This window comes from Pagrus major, chromosome 11 (assembly GCF_040436345.1).
Source record: "Pagrus major chromosome 11, Pma_NU_1.0".
Taxonomy (NCBI): domain Eukaryota; kingdom Metazoa; phylum Chordata; class Actinopteri; order Spariformes; family Sparidae; genus Pagrus; species Pagrus major.
In genome coordinates, this window is record NC_133225.1 from 25,390,745 (window position 1) to 25,410,517 (window position 19,773).

At 39.0% G+C, this 19,773-nt stretch overlaps 1 protein-coding gene across 1 annotated transcript; it reads right to left on the reverse strand.

Moving 5' to 3' along the window:
- Nucleotides 1-751: 751 nt before the first annotated feature.
- On the reverse strand, nt 752-19,546 carry alg6 (ALG6 alpha-1,3-glucosyltransferase). The gene is given in 15 exon segments (XM_073476650.1): nt 752-1,029; nt 4,455-4,534; nt 4,537-4,646; nt 5,933-6,001; nt 7,677-7,747; nt 8,351-8,435; nt 10,047-10,132; nt 15,014-15,149; nt 16,873-17,058; nt 17,265-17,329; nt 17,790-17,872; nt 18,000-18,088; nt 18,251-18,340; nt 19,028-19,112; nt 19,408-19,546. Coding segments are annotated over 15 exon segments (1,515 nt in total). The 5' UTR covers nt 19,490-19,546; the 3' UTR covers nt 752-831.
- Between the last annotated feature and the right edge of the window lie 227 nt (nt 19,547-19,773).

A 19,773-nucleotide genomic window follows, 5' to 3' on the forward strand; every position in this document is an offset into this window, starting at 1 on the left:
GCTGCAGACGTCCCGGCAGTGCCTACATGTTCCAGGATGCATTGCATTGTGAAAATGTCATTCAAACGTCAATCATATTTTGGGATGCTAATGAAAATGTAGCTGGTTAACATGCAAGAGAACAAGTTTTGTTTATGAGCAGCAGCCTGCCCCGTTTATCCAGACACACCAGCAATCTGAGCTGAAATAGCTTGTAGTTCTTCCTTAACACCAATTACATCACTGGTGTTAACAAGAACAGCTTTTGCAGCAGAAAAATGTTTTCTCTGTCAATATAGCATGCGCTGAGGAATTTATTGCTTCAATTGACTACATTTACCATCAACACTGAGTGGACATCCACATAAAAAGTAGATATCTTTCCCGTCAAGTAAAGGCTAAATTGAGCTTTTTTTATTGAATTTTTGTATAGGAGAGGACAATTTCATTTAATTTATTTGGTCCAAACTTCCGAAATATCACTACCCTTTGCTTTCACTAAATGTCACAGCTCCTCTGAGTTGCCATTTCGTAGTATGTTGATTTTTCAGCCCTTTATACGCATTTATGTAGAGCTGCAACCAACAAAAAACTGAAGAATTACAATTTACTGCAATGCAAGAAAAGCAGGGAAAAAGCAGGGAACTGTCATATTTAAGCAGCTGGAACCGTCACCAAAATTGACTAAACGATAAATTATTTTTCAAAACAGTTGCCAATTGATTTTCTTTCAATCAATTAATCGTTGCAGTTGTACATCTGTTCTATTTGCACTTGGGACATGATGGCACGAGTGATAGCCTTCATGCACATTCAGAGCAGACAGTGTGGATCACTCCCCTTTGACATCATTCAGTTCTTCTTCTTCTGGCTCTTTCTGCTCGGTGGCCCGCTGAACTGAACAATGTTGAAATATACAAATGTTCCAAAGAAGTGCAGGAAAGCAGTAGTAGACACCAACACAGGAAACAAGTCAGGTAGATGTGGAGGAGGAACCAGAGCGACACTCGCGACACTCAGACCTGCCATGGCTATGACGCTGATGTAGAACTGTAACGCAGACAAGCAGAGACAGAGGGGATATGAAATTGATTGAAAAAAGAACAGGGACACGAGTCATTTAGTCTGTTGAGTTCAAAATGAAATGCTTAAAGACTTAAGAACCTCAGGCTGAGGTGAAATAGCTGCAGTCAGGTGCTACTAGAAAGTTTGGAAAATACTTAATACTTAATCCTTAAATTGGCTCGAACATCATCTGGTGTTTCATCCACGCAATCACTCATTTAAAAATCTTTTTATAATTGAAATGAAACAATCATCATCATATTGAAATCATTAAGAATAAAGTAATCATTATCAAACATATTATAACAGTAAATATGAACAGCTGGTAAAATCAAAACTTTAAACTTTAATTAATTTATATCGATTGCTGGAGGTAAAGAGGAATTTTGTATTTATGACAACTTAGATGAGTCTGGTAATTGTTGATTTAGGTAGCTTCAAAGTGTTTTTAATCATAAAAGGTTTAACCCAAGGTCACCTTAATTTTTAAACACAAAAATTGAGTTTGTCATGGAGATGGTTCAAGTGATCATCGTGTGATCAAGTATGGAACCTCAGTCACGTGATCATATATGGGAAGGAGATCGTAACCTCTGTCTCTCATGCATGCCATTTCCATGATGAATACCATGCGAGGTGGTTGGGAGTCGAGATTATTTTTTCAGTTTGGGCTTGGAGACAGAATATTTTTGAAAAAACAAATCCTGTCTTTCAGATTGAGCTGTGGGGTTTAGAAGATGTGGGAGTTCACAATACGGGGAGGGTCTAAAGAAAGATGTTATAACGCTGTATGAGTTCAAGCCCAGGATCCAGCATTTTAAGTATCTGAACTACTATTGGAGCTGAAAATTTAGGATACCCAAGTCTCTTTAAATGCAGAAATACGGCCTAACTGCCTTTTTGCAATGACTGAATTGATATTCCATACCAGAAACTGTTCCTCATAAAATAATGAAAAGACTGGGCACCTCAGGCTAAGAACAAACTGTTAGCTTTTCTTCTAATTTTAAGTGCAACTATAATATCAAACCAATGAATGATTTAATTTGAAAGAGCTCTCAAATCAGATTAGATATTTATCACTGGATGACTTCCATCAAATTGGTCATTTAGAGCTGCTATAAAGAAATGATGATTCTGCAGAACAGCCATCCTGAATTAAGTCCCACATAACTACTTTTTGCCGTGTTACAGAGTTGCAAACAAAACTGTTGGTGAGAGTGAGATCATTCATGTGTCTATTTGGACTTTATGACCCAGAGACAAGTCAGTGAGTAAGATGGAGGAAACACCTCCTGCCCACACCCTCCCCGCCACCCCAAACCCATGAAACCTTATCGCCTTCATTGGGGCTCGCTATTTATGCTGCTTGTGTAAATAAATATATCTAGGCAAACCTGTGTTAATGACATGTGCTATAAAAAGACACCTCCTCTTAATCTCTGACACCCTACCGGTGCCCCTGTCGCTAAGGGGCTGGCAGTGCAGCCACTTCAGACGCTGTGGAAACTTAAATAAGTGATAAATAATTCTTTGGCTGGCAGTGGCTTTCATCCCCGGACAGCTTACACAGCTTACAGCGGCACATGATCTTTATTTATACAGTTGGGTATATCTTCTCACACGCTTGCAATTTGGGTCTAGTGCCACTTTCAAAGTACAGGCCACCTGGGATCCTGAAATCAGCACCCTTCTTATTACAAATGCATCAGCTGTACATCCTCCTCCCCCCATGTACAAGAGCAGACATGAACTATTGACTTAATCAAGCAGCGATATCACTCACACTACTTTGTTTTCGGTTCAATGAACGTCAGAAACAACAAGACGCCATGCTTTAAATTTAAAGCCCCTTTGTCTCAGATTGGACATTTTTTTAATTTTGGCACCTCCTAATGGCCATATCCAAAATACACTGTGGTAAAGAGGAACTGAGGCCACAACTGATCCTGTAACAATGATAGGAATGGGCTGATATGAGTTTTTACTGGGATTATCTCATGTCTCCACAGACAAAAGCTCACTGCATTAGAATAATTTGAAAAATGCTATAATGAAATTTAAATTCTACACATGGTGGCTTTAAATTAACCCTATGTGCACAATCTGTTGAAAACAAGGATGAAGACATATAAAACCTCCTTCCCTACCTGTCTTAATAAGCATTAGGTAATCTGCATGACCTTTATTTTATTGACCTTATTGTCATTAGCAACCAATTAGAGCTGCAACCACAAAGATAAAAGCTACTGCCTGCTGTACAAATCTCAACACAGCTTGACCTGCAGCATGTAACTGATATAAACCATGACATCACATCTGCACTTCCTAAGTGTATTATTTGATATTGTTTTGACTGGAGATGCTAATTTTAAGCAATTTCTTTAATTGATAGGCGGCTGCCTTTTTCAATTGATTATCGTTAATCAATAATCATATATGAAATATGTTGGACATTTTTCCATTAGAAAACTGTTTTAACAATGACATGATTTTTCTTCGATGCAAAAAAAGAGTAGGCTACATTAAGAGTTAAAATAACATAATGTAAACACCAAGTTACTTTAATGATAAATTGAATAACATACAATAAAGACCTCATTATAATTGCAGAGCTCCTGTCTGTCACTATTCAACAACTGCCCACACTGAGGCTGCTAAATGGCTAAAATGTAATAATATCAGTTACTTGTATTGCAATTTAATATTTTTCTCATACCAGTATTTTGTATTTTTTATATATATACTTGATAAGCAAGTATTTGTAATTGTAACGAAGACTTTTTAATGTATATGTGCCCATCTATGATTGTCGATTAAGTCATTTTAATAGGCTAAATTCCTAAGAAATCCATTCATTATTTCTCATCCTAGTTTGTGATACGGTAAAAATGTTCCCTCGTCAGTCCACACATACTCCATAAGGACTGAGTTGAAGATTTTCAGGTCAAAAGATGATCAAAACCAGACTAAATAAAAAGAATAAAGAAAAGTCAACTTTTGTAGATATAAAGTTACATATAACCAGGTTTGACTAGAGAAAACACTTATTACACATATTGGTGTTAGGTTTTTCAATTAAAAAAAATATGCAATTCAGATCATTTTGGACCATTATTATTACTATCTGTGTACAAAAAGCTGAAAGAAGCTGTTTAAGAAGTCCTAGCTACAACCAGATCTGTGATAAGTCATCTTGTTACTCGTCAAATACTGGCGCTTTGGAATTTTTAGGACTCTAAATAGCAAAATGCCCCTAAAACAGTTATATGTAACTTCTAACATCTAACACCTTGATTAACTTAACAACCAAATGTAACCTGGTTGTAACATAGACAGTACAAACCCACTAAAATCAGTGATGACTATAATACTGTTCATCATTGCACCAGGACTTTGACCCCACTGACCTTCCATCTTACAATACAGGCCAGGTCCAGTTTGGGTAGGCAGAATAGCAGCTTGCGATAGGCTCCCAGTCGCAGCTCTTCTCTGAACAGTGCTCCAGTGCAGACAGTAGAAAGACGCTGAAGAAGAGGAAGGCCAGCGAGGTCACAACGTAGGGCACCAGCAGACCATCCTTTAGTAACAGAGGCACCATGCTGCACAGAGGGACAAGGATAAGAACAATGGAGCACTTACAGTTCACAATTTGGAGATTTTTGCTGATGTCTGGAGCATTTACAATAACACAAAGGACAGCAACGTAATTGACTCTAAACAGAGTCAGAAAGAGTTGCAGCTGGAGCTCTGATACAGACTTTTACAATGGAATAAGGAAAATGGGATTTATATATATATGTATATCAGAAATTGAGAATAGAGCAACAGTAGACAACATAGCTTTTATCCAGCAGGCCTGCACAAGCAGTCTGTCCCCTGAGGAGAGATGGCTCTGACATTCATGCCAAGCTTATCTTAGTTTAGCAGAGGGCCATGGACAAGAACAACAGTTGACTCATAGTAAATCGCACGTCACCCCAGCTTGTAAAAACCTATCCGCTCCCAACAAACCACTCATTCTGATTTTTACTCCAACAAAAAAGCCCCATTCAGCAGATAAATGTTGAACAATTTGGAAATACATACTTGGTCAATTTAAACAGACTGGCTGCATTCTGTCCTCTTAAAATTGCTATGGTTGAGCATCCATTCAGCCAATTATGCTAACAAAAGATGTATTTTTTAAAATGGCAGAGCCTGTAGAGGATGCAGATAATGTGATGTTAGACTGTACTGAGAGGCAGCTACAGAATGACCTCCTGTCCCTACACAACGCACACTTAGACAGCAGGCATGCAGACTATGCCATGTAATCCCCAGATATCCTTATACTAAACCACACGCACAACAATTAGTGCTGCCGGAAGAATTTAACAACAGCTGGTGAAAGTTAGACACAGCATTCGCAGCACTACTTGTCTTTTCCATTCATGGTCCTCAGCTCGACCCGTATCGCAGATCCATTTAGCTTTTTAGGATTATTTCTACGGCTGCTTCTCATTTGATAGTTAACAATGGTGAGACAGAGAAAGAAATAAAAATAGGTGATTATAAAATTCCAGATTCAAAATCTGGCCACTAGATTTATGTGGTACATGGCATTTAAGCCACTTGGACATCTCACTCATTTATGTTTTTCAAGAGGAAACAGTAGCACAGGTAGATAAAATCAGTGAACTGACTCAGTAATGTCAGTTATAAAGCAATATCTATCTATCTTAATTCTGCTAACCATAGCGTAGAGTGTATGTGATTGAGAACTCTCGAACTTTTGTGTTTTATGTCCAACATATAAGGCAGGTTTTGTAAGAAGTAAAAGATGCACTATTGATGAGTATTTAAGGAAAAAAAAAACATAACCATCAGTAAAGGCACATGGTCTTACCTGAATGTAGAGACCTGCAGGAAATAAATAGCCACCAAGGGGAGGTCATTCAGTAGGAGGCAGACAGGCCTGGAAAAGATCAAAGTTCAATATACTCAGTGTTAAGCACACTCAACAGTAAGTACCATTAAATATTATTTTACAATAAGACAGGAAGTGAGGCCATGTTCAGTCAGAGCTTAATGTGAACTGATATCATGCGTGTATCACATTAAAGGAACTCACCCCATATTATGTCCACATTAATTGATTATGACCGTCTCTCTCAAGGCAGTCAAGTGTTTGTTGTAACACATTAATTTATACCAGTATATTCCTTTGACTGTGAATGCACTCGGACGTATGGTATGGTACAGTAAAACCTTCAATAACTGTGCTTAAAAATCCAACTTGAAGTAAGTATTCAATTTCATCATTAAAAGACCTGAAAATGTTTTGCCAAGAAGTCACAGTGTTAAAATGATGACGTCATGGCACATTTGTGTTTCTGTGTAGTGAAAGCCTCTTATTCGATGAACCTAGTTGCCTGCGTCATTGCTAGCTGGCGCTAGTTGCACACTGTGCTCCGAGGGGGGCACTTTCCATCGGTCCCTGAGCCCATAATTACAGGCAGTGCTCTTTGGCGATCCTGTTACAGCCCAATAATTGATCCTGCGCAAACAACGCCCCGAGCTGCTGCCTGCCATTCTTTCCTAATCCCTGGACATGCATTACTGATTGATTCAGGGGGACAGGTGGGAGATATAACTCAATAGTTAATAAAGCAACAATCTACCCTAATCTAGATTAATAGATGAGCCCAGATCTAGGAACCAAATCCCTCGCTGTCAAATCTGTGCCAGACTTCGCTCTCCTCCTACAGCCGCCACTTATACATATGGAGGTAAATGGTAATGAATCACACACACACACACACGGACGTCTTTAAGTTCAGGTCTGGGTTCCTTCAGCTTGTTCATTGTCAAATCCGAGGTGCATTTTCAAGGTTTTCATGCAACTTACTTCTGTGGTAAATTACATATTTCTATACATACACTCAAAATGATTATTCACTTCATCAGATTAATCAGATGTTATGGTGTTATAAACAACCAAATTATGTTTTGTGATAGCATTCTACAGAAAGGTGACAAATAGAAGAAACACACAAAAAAGTTTCATGTTTTAAAAAGTGTCACCTTTCTGTAAGTAGACTTGGCATCATATATACCCTGGCTCAGTCAGTATAACACAATTTATTTATGAAAGTAATGCTGTTCTAATTTAAGGCATTTTCAAGCCAAAATCCAAGAACTTTTCATACCTTGAACAAACACATTAAAATCTAAGCATTTTAAGGTTTTCCAGCAGCCATACAAGCCCCGTCATGTATGCAAGTGCTGCATTCACTCTGTTAAATATGACCCTGACACACAGCACAGCACATATCATGACAATAGAGTGTGATGACAGAGGTGAATAACTCCTCAGTTAGCAAGTCTGTACTTAAATAGATTGTTCCTCTGCAACTCTGGGAGCACAGCAGGAGGATGATGTCACTTTTACAGAGTGCTCATGTATTCAACTCATTAACAATCCGCAGGACATAAACTGAGATCAGACGAACAGCTCCCTTTGTGGGCAGAAATTAAATCTATACTCATGAATATTTGAGATGTCACTAGAAGATAGAAAAAGCACCGTCACGGCGGTCACAAGTTGGGACAAAACCTGGAGAAGTTACTGCTATTACCTCGGTACTTACAAAGCAGCCAAGAGGATGGACTTCTCGTGGACTTGATAGGAGAAGAGGAAAAACGCCAGAGATGAATTAGCCTAAAAGTGACATTGAAATTATTAGTATTACTGTAACTGAAAATCAATACTGGATAGAATCATTTTTAATAAAGACAGTGAGAAAAATACTAATGTATGAAAGGATGTCTCAATAGTGTACACATTGTAATTACTGTAGTTTGTAGAATAATCGATTAGTTTGTTTTCTATGCAATGTTTAAAAAATGAGAAAAATGTTGATTAGTGTTTCCCAAAACCAAAGATGACATCCTAAAATGTCTTGTTTTATCCACAAGCCAAAGATATTCATTTTACTGTCATAGAGGAGTAAAGAAACCAGTAAATATTCTTATTTAAGAGGATGAAATCAGACAATTTTGACTTTTTTTCCCTCCAAAAATTACTCAAACCGATAAATTGATTATCAAACTGTTGGTGGTTAATTTAGTAGTTAACTGATTTATCATTGCAGCTTTAAACTATCTGACAATATCAAAGACAAGACAGTGAAATTCTAAACAAATTAAAATAATTAAATTACTGATATTTGAGCCTACATGTGATGGGTTACAAAACAGACCTAATCTTTCTCTAAGGGGAAGATCTGTAGATTCGGCTTGCTATTGTTTTGGATGCACTTACCAAGGCCAGTTTAAACTGCCAGAAGGTGGGCTTCGTCAGGAGTCTGACAGAGGACGGTAGGACCGCCAGGAGAGTGCAGGCAGTACTGTAAACAATACAAGTGAGCAGTCAGATTCAACACCAAAAACAGTTAATGCACAAAACAATAAAAAATCTCCACTGGGACATGAAGGAAAAAATAATTATACAGCAGACGAAATGTAGAGTATGAAATCAATTTAGAATCAATATGAATAAATGCATTTGCACATAATTCCAGGCGCTCATTTTTCTGTTGTGTTGATATGGCTTCATGTACGAACTGATAACAACCCCAGATTTGTTTTGCATCAGTGGCGCAAGATGAGCTGATATTGATGTGAAACAATCAAATGTAAAACCAAAAGCTGTGGGTCTGTTTTTTTAGACACCGCCTGCTCCGCAAACTAAGACCTCTGCTATGTGGGACCAAAAACCAAATACTGGCCCCTTCTCAGGGTTAGCAGGCATTAGTTTAACCCTTCAATTGTCACCTGCTGGGGGTGGAGGCACCGGAAGAGAGTGACTAAGTGTCAGTGTGAATGTGCTGAGAGGTCGGGCAGCGAGTTAGCTCAATGCGTGAGGGCAACAATGTGTTGGTGCTACGACACAGACAGACACACACAGATAGATGGAGATAATGATGGTGGTAGATAGACAGAAGTAATAAAAGGACCAGTAAGTGGGTATTTAGTGTGTGTATGAAAGCGAGTGTGTTATGCGTGTGTTATGTGCAGGGCAGGGTTTTGCGGTCCGGAAGGACATGGATCACTTTTCACAGCTGATTCATTCTATGTACACAGTACACCCACACCACACCAGAGCATTTAGCAATCCGCTCCCTGTGCCAAAAAGACAAGAGTGTTTTTCATTTGTTGGAAATGCACTACAGTCAAAGAAGTCCAACTTGATCCCTGGACTTAGCAGTCTGGCAGAAACGTGTCCATGCTGCGGACATAAGACCCCTAAATTTAGCGTGCTGGGTTATTTAAGCAGGCTCCACCATGACACAACTGTTGCATCGACTTCTTCTCACTGTGATCGAACAGGTTCTCAGCTTTTGGTCAAAGTAACTTCCGAATACTTCTTGGGGTTCTGCGCGGGCCAGGGGGCAGAGAATCTCAAGTGTTTATTACGTCATCTCCGCCGCAAGCACGATTAATTGTCTTCATTGTATCACATCATCCATTAAAGTACATATATCGATATCATTTTTGAAAAGGAAATCGGGTTACAATGCTTCCATCTCTGTATACAGGCCACAAAATTAGCACCAGCCCATCAGCCAAATGCTGGTAAAATATGCAGGTTGGTAGATTTTCTTTACTCATCAGCCCAAAAAAAAGTAATCTATTGAGTGGGAATGGTAATCTATTTATTCTTATATGACACACTGCAATAGCTCCTTGGGCAATCCAGCCTCTTGTCACCACACTTCCAAAGACAGCTGTGACTTCACATTCAAATGTTCCTCACAAGATGTTTCCTGACGGGATGATCTGGTTTCCACCCCACAGGATCACTGTCATCATTTCCTTGGGTAAGCTCTGCTTTCCCAGGAAACGAAGAAGTGAAAACAAGAGGCAAGAGGGAGGGGAGTCAAAGAAAGACAGACAGACAGAGAGACAGACAGAGAAAAAGAGAGATGAAAGATAGATGAGGGAAAAAAAGGGATTACCTGAGGTAGATCTGGGAGTCACTGGACAGAATGGATCTGATCTTTATCAGGATGTTCAAGCTGCACCATGTGTTGGCCACCTTATCCTGTCCACACACACACACACACACACACACACACACACACACACACACACACACACACACACACACACACACACACACACACACACACAAACTTGCTTTAACAAGAAATTATGTCATTTGAAAACACAAAAACAACACTTTGATGCCAGTGTAATAAAATAACAGAATTCCATTATGAAGAGAAAGCAAATAAGTGGCATTGCTGTAAGTAATTATTTCCCCACTGAAAGTGCAATAAAAATTCCCCGGGGGCATTCCAGAGGGACATTTGTATGTAACCCTCCATCATAAATTTACTCCCCTGCCAGGAAAAGCATGGGACTTATTCGTAAACTTGAGGACAAAAGGTCAAGAGTCGAGGCAGAGTAGTTTTTGCATAAGCAGCAGATACAGACCAACCACAGAGCCCTGCTGACAAATACAGAATATCAATATATAATATACAATATATAACTATTCTCTATAGTATTATTTTAAGCAAAAAAATGTAAACTATTTTACTAAACTAATTTCTAGGACTGCTTTTCATTATCAATTAATCTTCCAGTTATTTTCTTAATTGATTAACTGATTTGCTTATAAAATGAAAATAAAATAAAATAGTGAAAACATTTCCTATAGTCAAAATTACTGAAAACAGAGAATAATAATCAATTAGTGGTATTAAAGAAAATGAATTGCCATCTATTTTGATAATCAACAATAACTGTTTTAGTTTCAAGCAAAAATGGCAAATATTTGCTGGTTCCAGCTTGTTAAATGTGAGGATTTGCTGCTTTTCTTTGCCATTAATGGTAGTAAATGAAGAGTCTTTGGGTGACTGTTGGTTGGACAAAAGAAGAAATTTAACGACGTCACCTTAGGCTCTGAGAAATTGTAATTGGCATATTTTACACATTTTAAAATAAACTACTTGCAGCCTGTGAACTGGTAAATTCTTTATTTCAGCTCTGATAAAAAAAAACATTTTTTCTCTGTATTAGAGACTGCATCATTCTTTAATTGTTTTTATAAATAACCCGTAAAATCAGATCTTTAAGTTTTGTGAATGATGTGGAAGATATGTTACAACCTTTAATACCAGCCTAAAAGTACTTGCGGTTTATGAGAGATGAGGAGGGCGTTGCTGGGAGATTCAGTTGATTTAAGTGCTTAAGCAGTTGTGCAGGGATCAGATGATATTGAGGCCGAGCCGCCACCGTGCACCATGATATCACAGACACAGAGACAGCATGCCTAGATCAGCTTTATGATTCCAGCTTGAATGGTTTCAGTGTGTGGCCCTGTCTAGAAAAACTATTTCTGGCCTCCTCTCTCTCCTGCTACAGCTGCTCACAGCACAGCTGTGTGGATCTTAATGGCAGCCTAGTCAGCAGCACTGGGCCGTCCAGCGTTGTGTTGTCTCAGCCTCTTTGCTCTCTTTCCTCCCCGCTCCAAATAACAGCTACGGGAATGTTCCTGGTCCCCGCCTGAAGGCAACACATGAACAAGGGGAGGGGGTCCCATCGGCATATGTAAGGGGGCGAGAGCAGTGCGGCTCCTTCACCTATAAGCTAGCATGGAATTTCACAGGGAGAAGCATTTGGTGCCATTTTTGTGAGCAGGCAGCAACGTGAGACGCCAGAATGCAGCTCAGTGGGTAAACTTACAACTGCTCCCGCCCAGAAGTTGCCACGACCACCAGTCACCGGCCCTCTTCTTCCCCACCACCCCCTCTCACCCCTGTCCCCTTGTCCAAAGCTTCTGCTTACGTGCACAATTTCACAATTAGTTCAGGACGAGTCGCCCCGGCAGCCTCTCACGCTGTCGTCACAGGGGAGTATAGTGTCTCTCACACCCTGTGTATTATGTTTGCATCATTTCGTTGAACAAATACTGCCACAGCGCCTGCTGCCATCTGCTCCCCTAGTAGAATTTTCAATTACTTCTCACATCCATGACACCTTGTGGTGGGTGCCACCTTGGGGACCAGGACAAGACAGGGGTTCAGAAATGAGAGCTGCGAACCTTTGCCTCTGAGCTGTCAGTCACGCGCAGAAACCCATGACAGCTTTCAACACTGCCGACTGGCTTCTGTCTACTCTTTCTCACAGTTCACTGTCGCTTTCGTTTAAAATCAAATCAGCAAAATGTAACTTCCTGGAGAAAGACAGTTGATTGTTGAGTCTCATCCCTAGATTGTCAAATACTGATGCTTTTTTGTGTCCTACCTGACCTGCCAACCAAAAACGTAAGTATTTGACAATCTGGGGATGAGACTCAACAATTAAAGGTGCAGTGTGTAGAATTTAAGTGGCTCTATTGGCAGAAATTGAATATAATATTCATTATTATTTTTTCACCTGAAACTGAAACTAAGAAACTTTGTGTTTTTGTTGGAATGAGCCTTTTATGTCTACACAGGGAGTGAGTCCACTTCCACCAAACCCGCCATGTTGCACCCACTATGTTTCTACAGTAGCCCTGAATGGACAAACCAAACACTGAACCAAGAGAGTACCTTTTGCTTTTTTTTCCCGAAACTGTACGGGAGGGCCACTAAATCCTACACACTGGTCTTTTAATATTGTATTCTTGTGCCTCCATTTCTCTCTGAGCTGACCACAGCATAAAATATGTGCGTGTGTGTCTGCTATGAAACAGTCACACTGATATGCTTTCCAAAGATGAAGTCTGTAGCAGGCAGTAACAGTTGTCGGATGTGCTCTGATACGCCTTTAAGTGTAGCGTTGGCCCCACTCATCAGTCCATACGGCTACAACATGACAGTGCTATGAAGTGCTGAAAACACCCGGGCCATAAATTAGTTAGATTTATCTATATCCTCCTACTGTACATCGCGAACTAAGACGCCTCTGCGAGATAGAGTGACACTGATCTGCTGACCTTTCACCATTTTATTCCACTGTTTTTCTTTGATCCTGCTGGGTATCCATTTCCATGCAGCTAAGCACTGCAGGGTGGAAAGATGTTCACCATGCTGAGAGTGTGGACCAGTGTGTAGGGCACGAGTGCCACAATGGTTGGGTATGACTTTCATAAAAGCACTGGTCAGCTTTGTGCTGTAAATTGGTAAAATGACTCATCCTGAAAAGGAGGAACAAACGAGTCTCTTCAACTGGATTACAACTTAGTATAACCCCTCTCTGTGTTGTGTCTCACAACAACATGCTCTTTCAAAAGACATTAACACAGAAGCAAGGAAAATAAAGACACCACTTCTTTGGATTTTCATTTACATCGATACGGACACTAAAATGAGCTAAATTGAGAAAACTGAACTGGAACGATCTAATATTGTGTAATAAGCTCATATCAGGAGGCCAGTGTTGATTGTGAGCCCTAAGGGACTGTGTGAAAGTTATTGGGGTGAGAAGGCGGCTGAATCCCCAGCGTTTATTAAAGCCGTCCTTGGATCCTCTCTTTACCCTAAACCCCATATCTCAAAATAATACATTTACGGTAAACATGAGGAAAGGGTGAAATTACCAGAGCCCGACCAAAACTCGCTGATACTCATATTATTTGGAAAAAAAAGTCCGACATCGATATATAAACCGATTTACACACATTTTTCTCATGATCCCTGAGATATGGTTTTAAAATACTTATCAGAAAGATCTGTAACAGAGGCAGGACATTTTATAGTTTAACAGTAACCGTTATTGTCTACAATGACAACAATGCACTGAAAGTGTAACCTTAACTTTATTTATCTTTATTCATAACTATACATTACCAAGGCATCTTTTTCTGCATTATGTTCTGTAAAAAAATAAATATAATAAATAAATAAATCACACGCCGATACGAATATATCTGTGAAACCAATACCGGTCGCAAAATATCTGCCAACTGATATATCAGTCGGGCTTGAGAAAATAGTACAGCCATTTATAAATAAAAGGCTAATAAATAAACAATTATTAATACTACCAGAAATAAGTGAACATTGGGTGAGGAAAAAATAAAAGACCCTCATTTCCCAGAAAAGTCAGAATAATCACCCTTTAGTAAAAACAAATAAAGAGTGTTTTGATTTATTCACATTTTGTCACACTACTCCCCCTCTAATCATTTCTCTACGGTCCCTAAATTTGATGCCTGCTTTTACAATCCAGTTTTTGAAGATGTAACTCAAATTCCTTGTATGTGTATGCATTTTTGTCCAATAAAGCCAACCTATCATCAAAATATATTACCAGAAACAAATAAATAAAAATTGAATGACCGAGTATAACTACTGACTTTCTTGCATTACATTTAGAGATCAAGATCCCACAGTGTTCCCTGCCTAGAGCAACCACAAACCATAGTCAAGCTGATATGAAATTCTTGATACCCAACATAGCACCAGGCTCTAGGGTAAACAGACACATAACAGCATCTCTGTTGACTTATAACATGAAGTAAAATGGCATAACATATCATTTATTTTGGAAGTCACGAACAATCCCTTAGGCGTATTGAGTTGAGCATAATTTCATGCTATTGGTGGTACTTTCAGTGACATGTCTTCATGAATTTTCTGAAAGTTCACTGGGATACACATACTTACGACTAGAAGGGGAAGTGAGAACGTTAACTTCTGCAGCACATCAGGGGAAAGTAACAGGTAAATGTGACCTGTATGGATCATCCAATTCAACATTACTAAGCCTATTTGTTGAGCTTGGACTGATTTCATGATCTGTCCAGACATATTATCTTCTTCCACTGTTTTCTTTGAATGTTTGGGATTGTGTGTGTAGAGCCGCTATTCTTAGATGCCAGGAGGACAAGAGTACAAATGTTTTCTTGATAAGACTGAAAGTCGTGAGATCGAGCTTTCTTAGATGTGGTTTTCAGGGTGACTTTATCATTTGAGAAAGTGAACTCTACCTCAAACAGACCACGAGCCACGGGAAAGATCCTCCTGACCACCTGCAAGGCCTGACTGGGGTCAGACAGGAAGGGCAGCCAGCAGAGGGCAAAAGTCACCAACACAGTTGAGGCAATTCTCACCAACAGGAAAAACCTACATGAAGAGAGGGTCACACAGAGAGACAGGCATCATTACAGAGTTCTGGAGGAACAGATATACCACAAATAATGTAAAAAATAGGCTATTGCTGACAAAATTCAAATATTTTGTAACCATAATTTGAAAAAAAAAATACAAACATTGAGATTTGCATACGTTTGTCTAAGTCTACTGCTATTCCTCAAACAATTAGTACATACTGTCTGCAGTTCCTAAGTTTGGGATTTGACCCTTGTGTTGAGGAATGCAGTGAAAGCCATGCATCAGCTGAAAGTCTTCTGTGTAGGTCAGCCTATCTTGTCAGCTGTAACTGTGAAGCTGCTGGTTAAGTTGCACACACAGCATAGCTGAGGAGTTTGGGCATGGCGAGAGTGTCATCTGGACATATCTTCCCCCCGGCCCTTCTAATCCAGCTCTCCATTTGCTACTAAATGCCCTTGGTACATTGTTACTAGATAAACAGACACTGGACACACTAGTAACAGCATCCAATCTGATTACCTCAGTCATTCTGCAGCTCTCCTGAGGACACGGCTCTCTTATAGACTGACATTACATATCTGCTTTGAGCACTCAGCCAAAACAATATAACTAAAACAATACGCGGTTCAATAGTCATGACTTCATAGACAAAAATAAAAATAATGTTTGCCAAAACTACACTAGTGTTCGCTTTGTTCATATTATATTATATTCATATTGATTTCCTATCTTTATTAATTATAAGAAAGTGGGGATGTGTGTGATTAGTTGATTAAACGTGGCTACCCCCTCCTGCTAGTCGGCACCAGAAATACTTAATCTTAATTAAGTTAATCTTATTATTATTATTTTAATAATGTATACATTTAATGTACATATTGACATACTTTTAACTGAATTTTTTCCTTGCTTTATAAAAAAATGCATTGTTGATGTTCACAACATTGCTGAGTCTAAGAGGTATTTATGCATTTGCTATGCAACTGCATTCACCCAATGAAAATATCGTTATCAGGCACATTTCCTAATGATTATTTGTTACGTTGAATATTGCTTTGATAAATTGTATTTGTTAACTTGTATTTAATAAATTTTTGTTGTGTTTTGATGTTGTAGTGCAACAAAGTGCAACACATTTCAGCAGCATTTAAAATACGTTTCGGTTATTGAGGAATGTGATGGTTCTTATCAGCTTAAATACGTAATATTTTTTCTGGCAGTGTTCAACCTAAAGGATTAAATTGTGCTCAATTATGACGTTTTCTGAGTGCACAACAAACTCCTGAAAGAAAAACAAGCCTAAACACAGACAATTCCCTGATCACTATGACTGTATCGTATGATTAAAGTAAAACTTTCAAGAAGCTTTGCTGTTCAAACTACAGATTATACTTTTTCTGTATGCCTGCCTCAGTGGTCTGACCGAGAGACTCAGATCAAACCGTCAAACTAGGCAGTGATGATCAAATATGAATTAAGATTCTATTCTTCATTGCCTATTTCTCACCTCAAATGATTTCAGAAACACATTTTAGTGTACTATTATTGTACTGCTGTAATAAAAGTAAGTTTGTGACCAGGCTGCCATTTTTTCCTGCTTGAAAAAGGACGAGCTAAAATCAAGCACTGCCAAACTCCCACTTGTGAACCACTGTAGACAACTGCATGACTTAACTAAATTCCTCCAAAAGTAAGGAAGACATAGAAAACACAAGACAAAAACAAACAGACTCACCCTCGCCCCATCGGTCCCAGTTTGACACATTTCCCAAGCAGGTAGCAGAAGAATGGCAGAGCATGGTACAGCTCCATCTGTTTGTAGTTGAGAGCCAGGCAAAAGGCCATGGAGCCCAATGAATCCCAGCCCAGACCGAGAGCCAGAACTCCCCACAGGGCAAAACCCAGACTCACTCCATTGTATCTGATAGAGTTAAGTTCAATATTCAACGTGCTGGTATGTGATAAATACCTTAGAAAACAGCAGAACAAAATACTAGATAAAAACTATAATTTACCTTATACTACTCTATTTGGACTCAACTATTTCGCAGGCAGTCTTCAAAGCATATTACAATAATGATATCATAGTGAATAAATAGTAGAAATGTAACTGTACATAAAGGATACTGGAAATGCCCATAGTCGATGAGGATTAACCCTGGGTACAGAAGGAAGCAGAACAGAGTGGAAACCTGGAGAAAAAGAGTCGTTGGAAGGTAAATATAACTCAAATCTCATGATGAACTTTTGCAGACTTTGTTATATGAAAGAAATATCTAAACAAAGTAAGATCTGCATTGAACAAAATGCAATGCATGCTGGGATAGCCTTTTCTAGTGTTGCCTTTATACAGACACTGTATTAACTGTTTGTTCATTTAAGACACAGTCAAAATATTACAAACCATCCCTCTTAATTGATTGTACTGTAAATGTAGTTATACCCGCTGAAATGTAGCAACTTCCTGGAAAATTTAATAACATCATATTATATTGCAATAATGACTTCATAATTCCCCTGTTTGGATGACCAGTGCTGTAATCAGTTTTCATAAGGGTGGGTTCTCATTTTCTAAGAGGAAAATGTGGCTCATTTCGGTCTTTAGTTTAAAAAACTATTAGATGTTTTTTGCATACTTGGCAAGCGTGTTACCTTTTTCTTAGCAGATCCATCAGTCAGGTACAAACAGTATAAAACCACAGCAGGGATGTATATCAACAAATCTGCCACCAGGACTGAAACAGAACAAAAAAACATATTATTCCATATATGTCTTTCTAGGTAAGGAAATTATTTGTTTTTCTAAGGTCGAGGTTGTTGATCATAGAAGCTTTTCTCTTTAATTCCTCATGGTTACTGTACCTGTAGCTCTCATGAATAACTTGTGCGCTGGACTTTCATAACCTCTAGATTTGTGGAGCTCCACCCATTCAGGGTTTATTATCTTGGCTCTGTAGGAAATTATAGATGCCAGAGTCAGATAGAAGTTTACTTTAATTTCAATCATTCAATGACAGACAAGACTGCCTGCTTTTGAAATACCCATGCACGGGATATATTGAATAAAATACAAAGGGGAAGAGAATATACTATTTATAATGATATCTACTTACATATAAGCACAGATCAGGCTGTGGTAAGCAGTCAGAGGAGGGTAGTCAAGACCCCAGTAGTTCAAGTCATTGTCAGTGGTGTTAAGGTACCTGCATGAGTACAAATATTACATATCTTTTAGGGCTGCACAAATGAATATTATCAAGAAAAAAGTGCAATATCCAAGAAGCTGCAATCTTTTGACAAAGGTAAAATATGTGACCAAACAGCATTATAATAATTATGATTAAAAAAAATCAGTAAAAATGAAAATCATTTATTATCATTACCACTAACTGTGTATCATATCACAGCCACATTACTCTGGAAAAATAATCACAATGTGATTTTTTGACCATAACGTGCAGCCTTAATATATTTATTTTGCAACCGTGGAAGTGTCTACAAATTCTGATTAAAGTGGGTGCAGTTTTGGTTTAAGGCCGACATGCTGGACTGCATGGTCTCATAGATCCCTTTAATGCTTTATGTTGAATAGATTATACTTGTACCACAATATTCCTCTTATACACACAAGAAATACTGCAGGGGTTAAGAGTGTGTGGAGTGTTAACTTTTCTGGATCTTTTTTATCCCATATTTGTAGTATTGTGGGTATGTTGAAACAGAGTCTGGTCTCAGCATCAGAAATACATTTGTGTGTTTAGAGACAAGACTATAAATGCACACTGTCACTGTGAACAGTCCAAAGAGCTCATATTATTTTCAGTTTCCTTCACAAGCTTGGTATCTTAAAAACTTGTTCAGGTAGTAAACAAATGAAGCTGCAGACTGACCATTCCTGGACAGGGAGGTTGTAGGTCACCTCTTGCCAGTGCCTCTGGGCTTCATAGTCGCCAAACATGGGAGGTCTCCCCGCCCCTGGAGGAAATATTTCAGCTGTTAGTCTGGTGAATGGGAAACTACATCAGTGAATGGCAGCAGGGAACCACACACACACACACACACACACATACACATAACAGGCGGACGAGAACAACTTCCCGAGCCAGGGGCTGGATGCTAACTGCTAATAGCAACTCTCTTACATGTGTAAAACAACTTCCTGTCAGAAAACCAAGTGAGCTACACTGACATTAGCTCTAGTGAAGTAGAGGAGACTGTTGTGATTCTCTGAATGGTGCCTCGTATTGACGCTAAGCTACACACTTCCTACCTGAATATGAATTTAACGAAACGCCCCATCTCACAACAACGCCGAGCAACACACAAATAGATACGAGACTCCACGTCTGCATAACTCCGACCGGTAAAATTAGCTTCAGGACGAGAAATAAAAGCTAAAAAAAATTGGTTCATTGACACCACTTTTGAAATCTGTTTACATTTCCTGTATACGTCATCCGTCAAGGCTTCGTTGCGCGTTCTCATTGGGCACTGCACGCTGACATAGCGCCGAGAAGCATGAGGCGTTCAAGAACACCAAGAAAAAGACATTATTTTAAATTCACGAACCGTCGCCGCATTGCAAAGACAGAATAACTTTATCAAACGAGTTTTAACTTCAGCAGTAGCAGATATA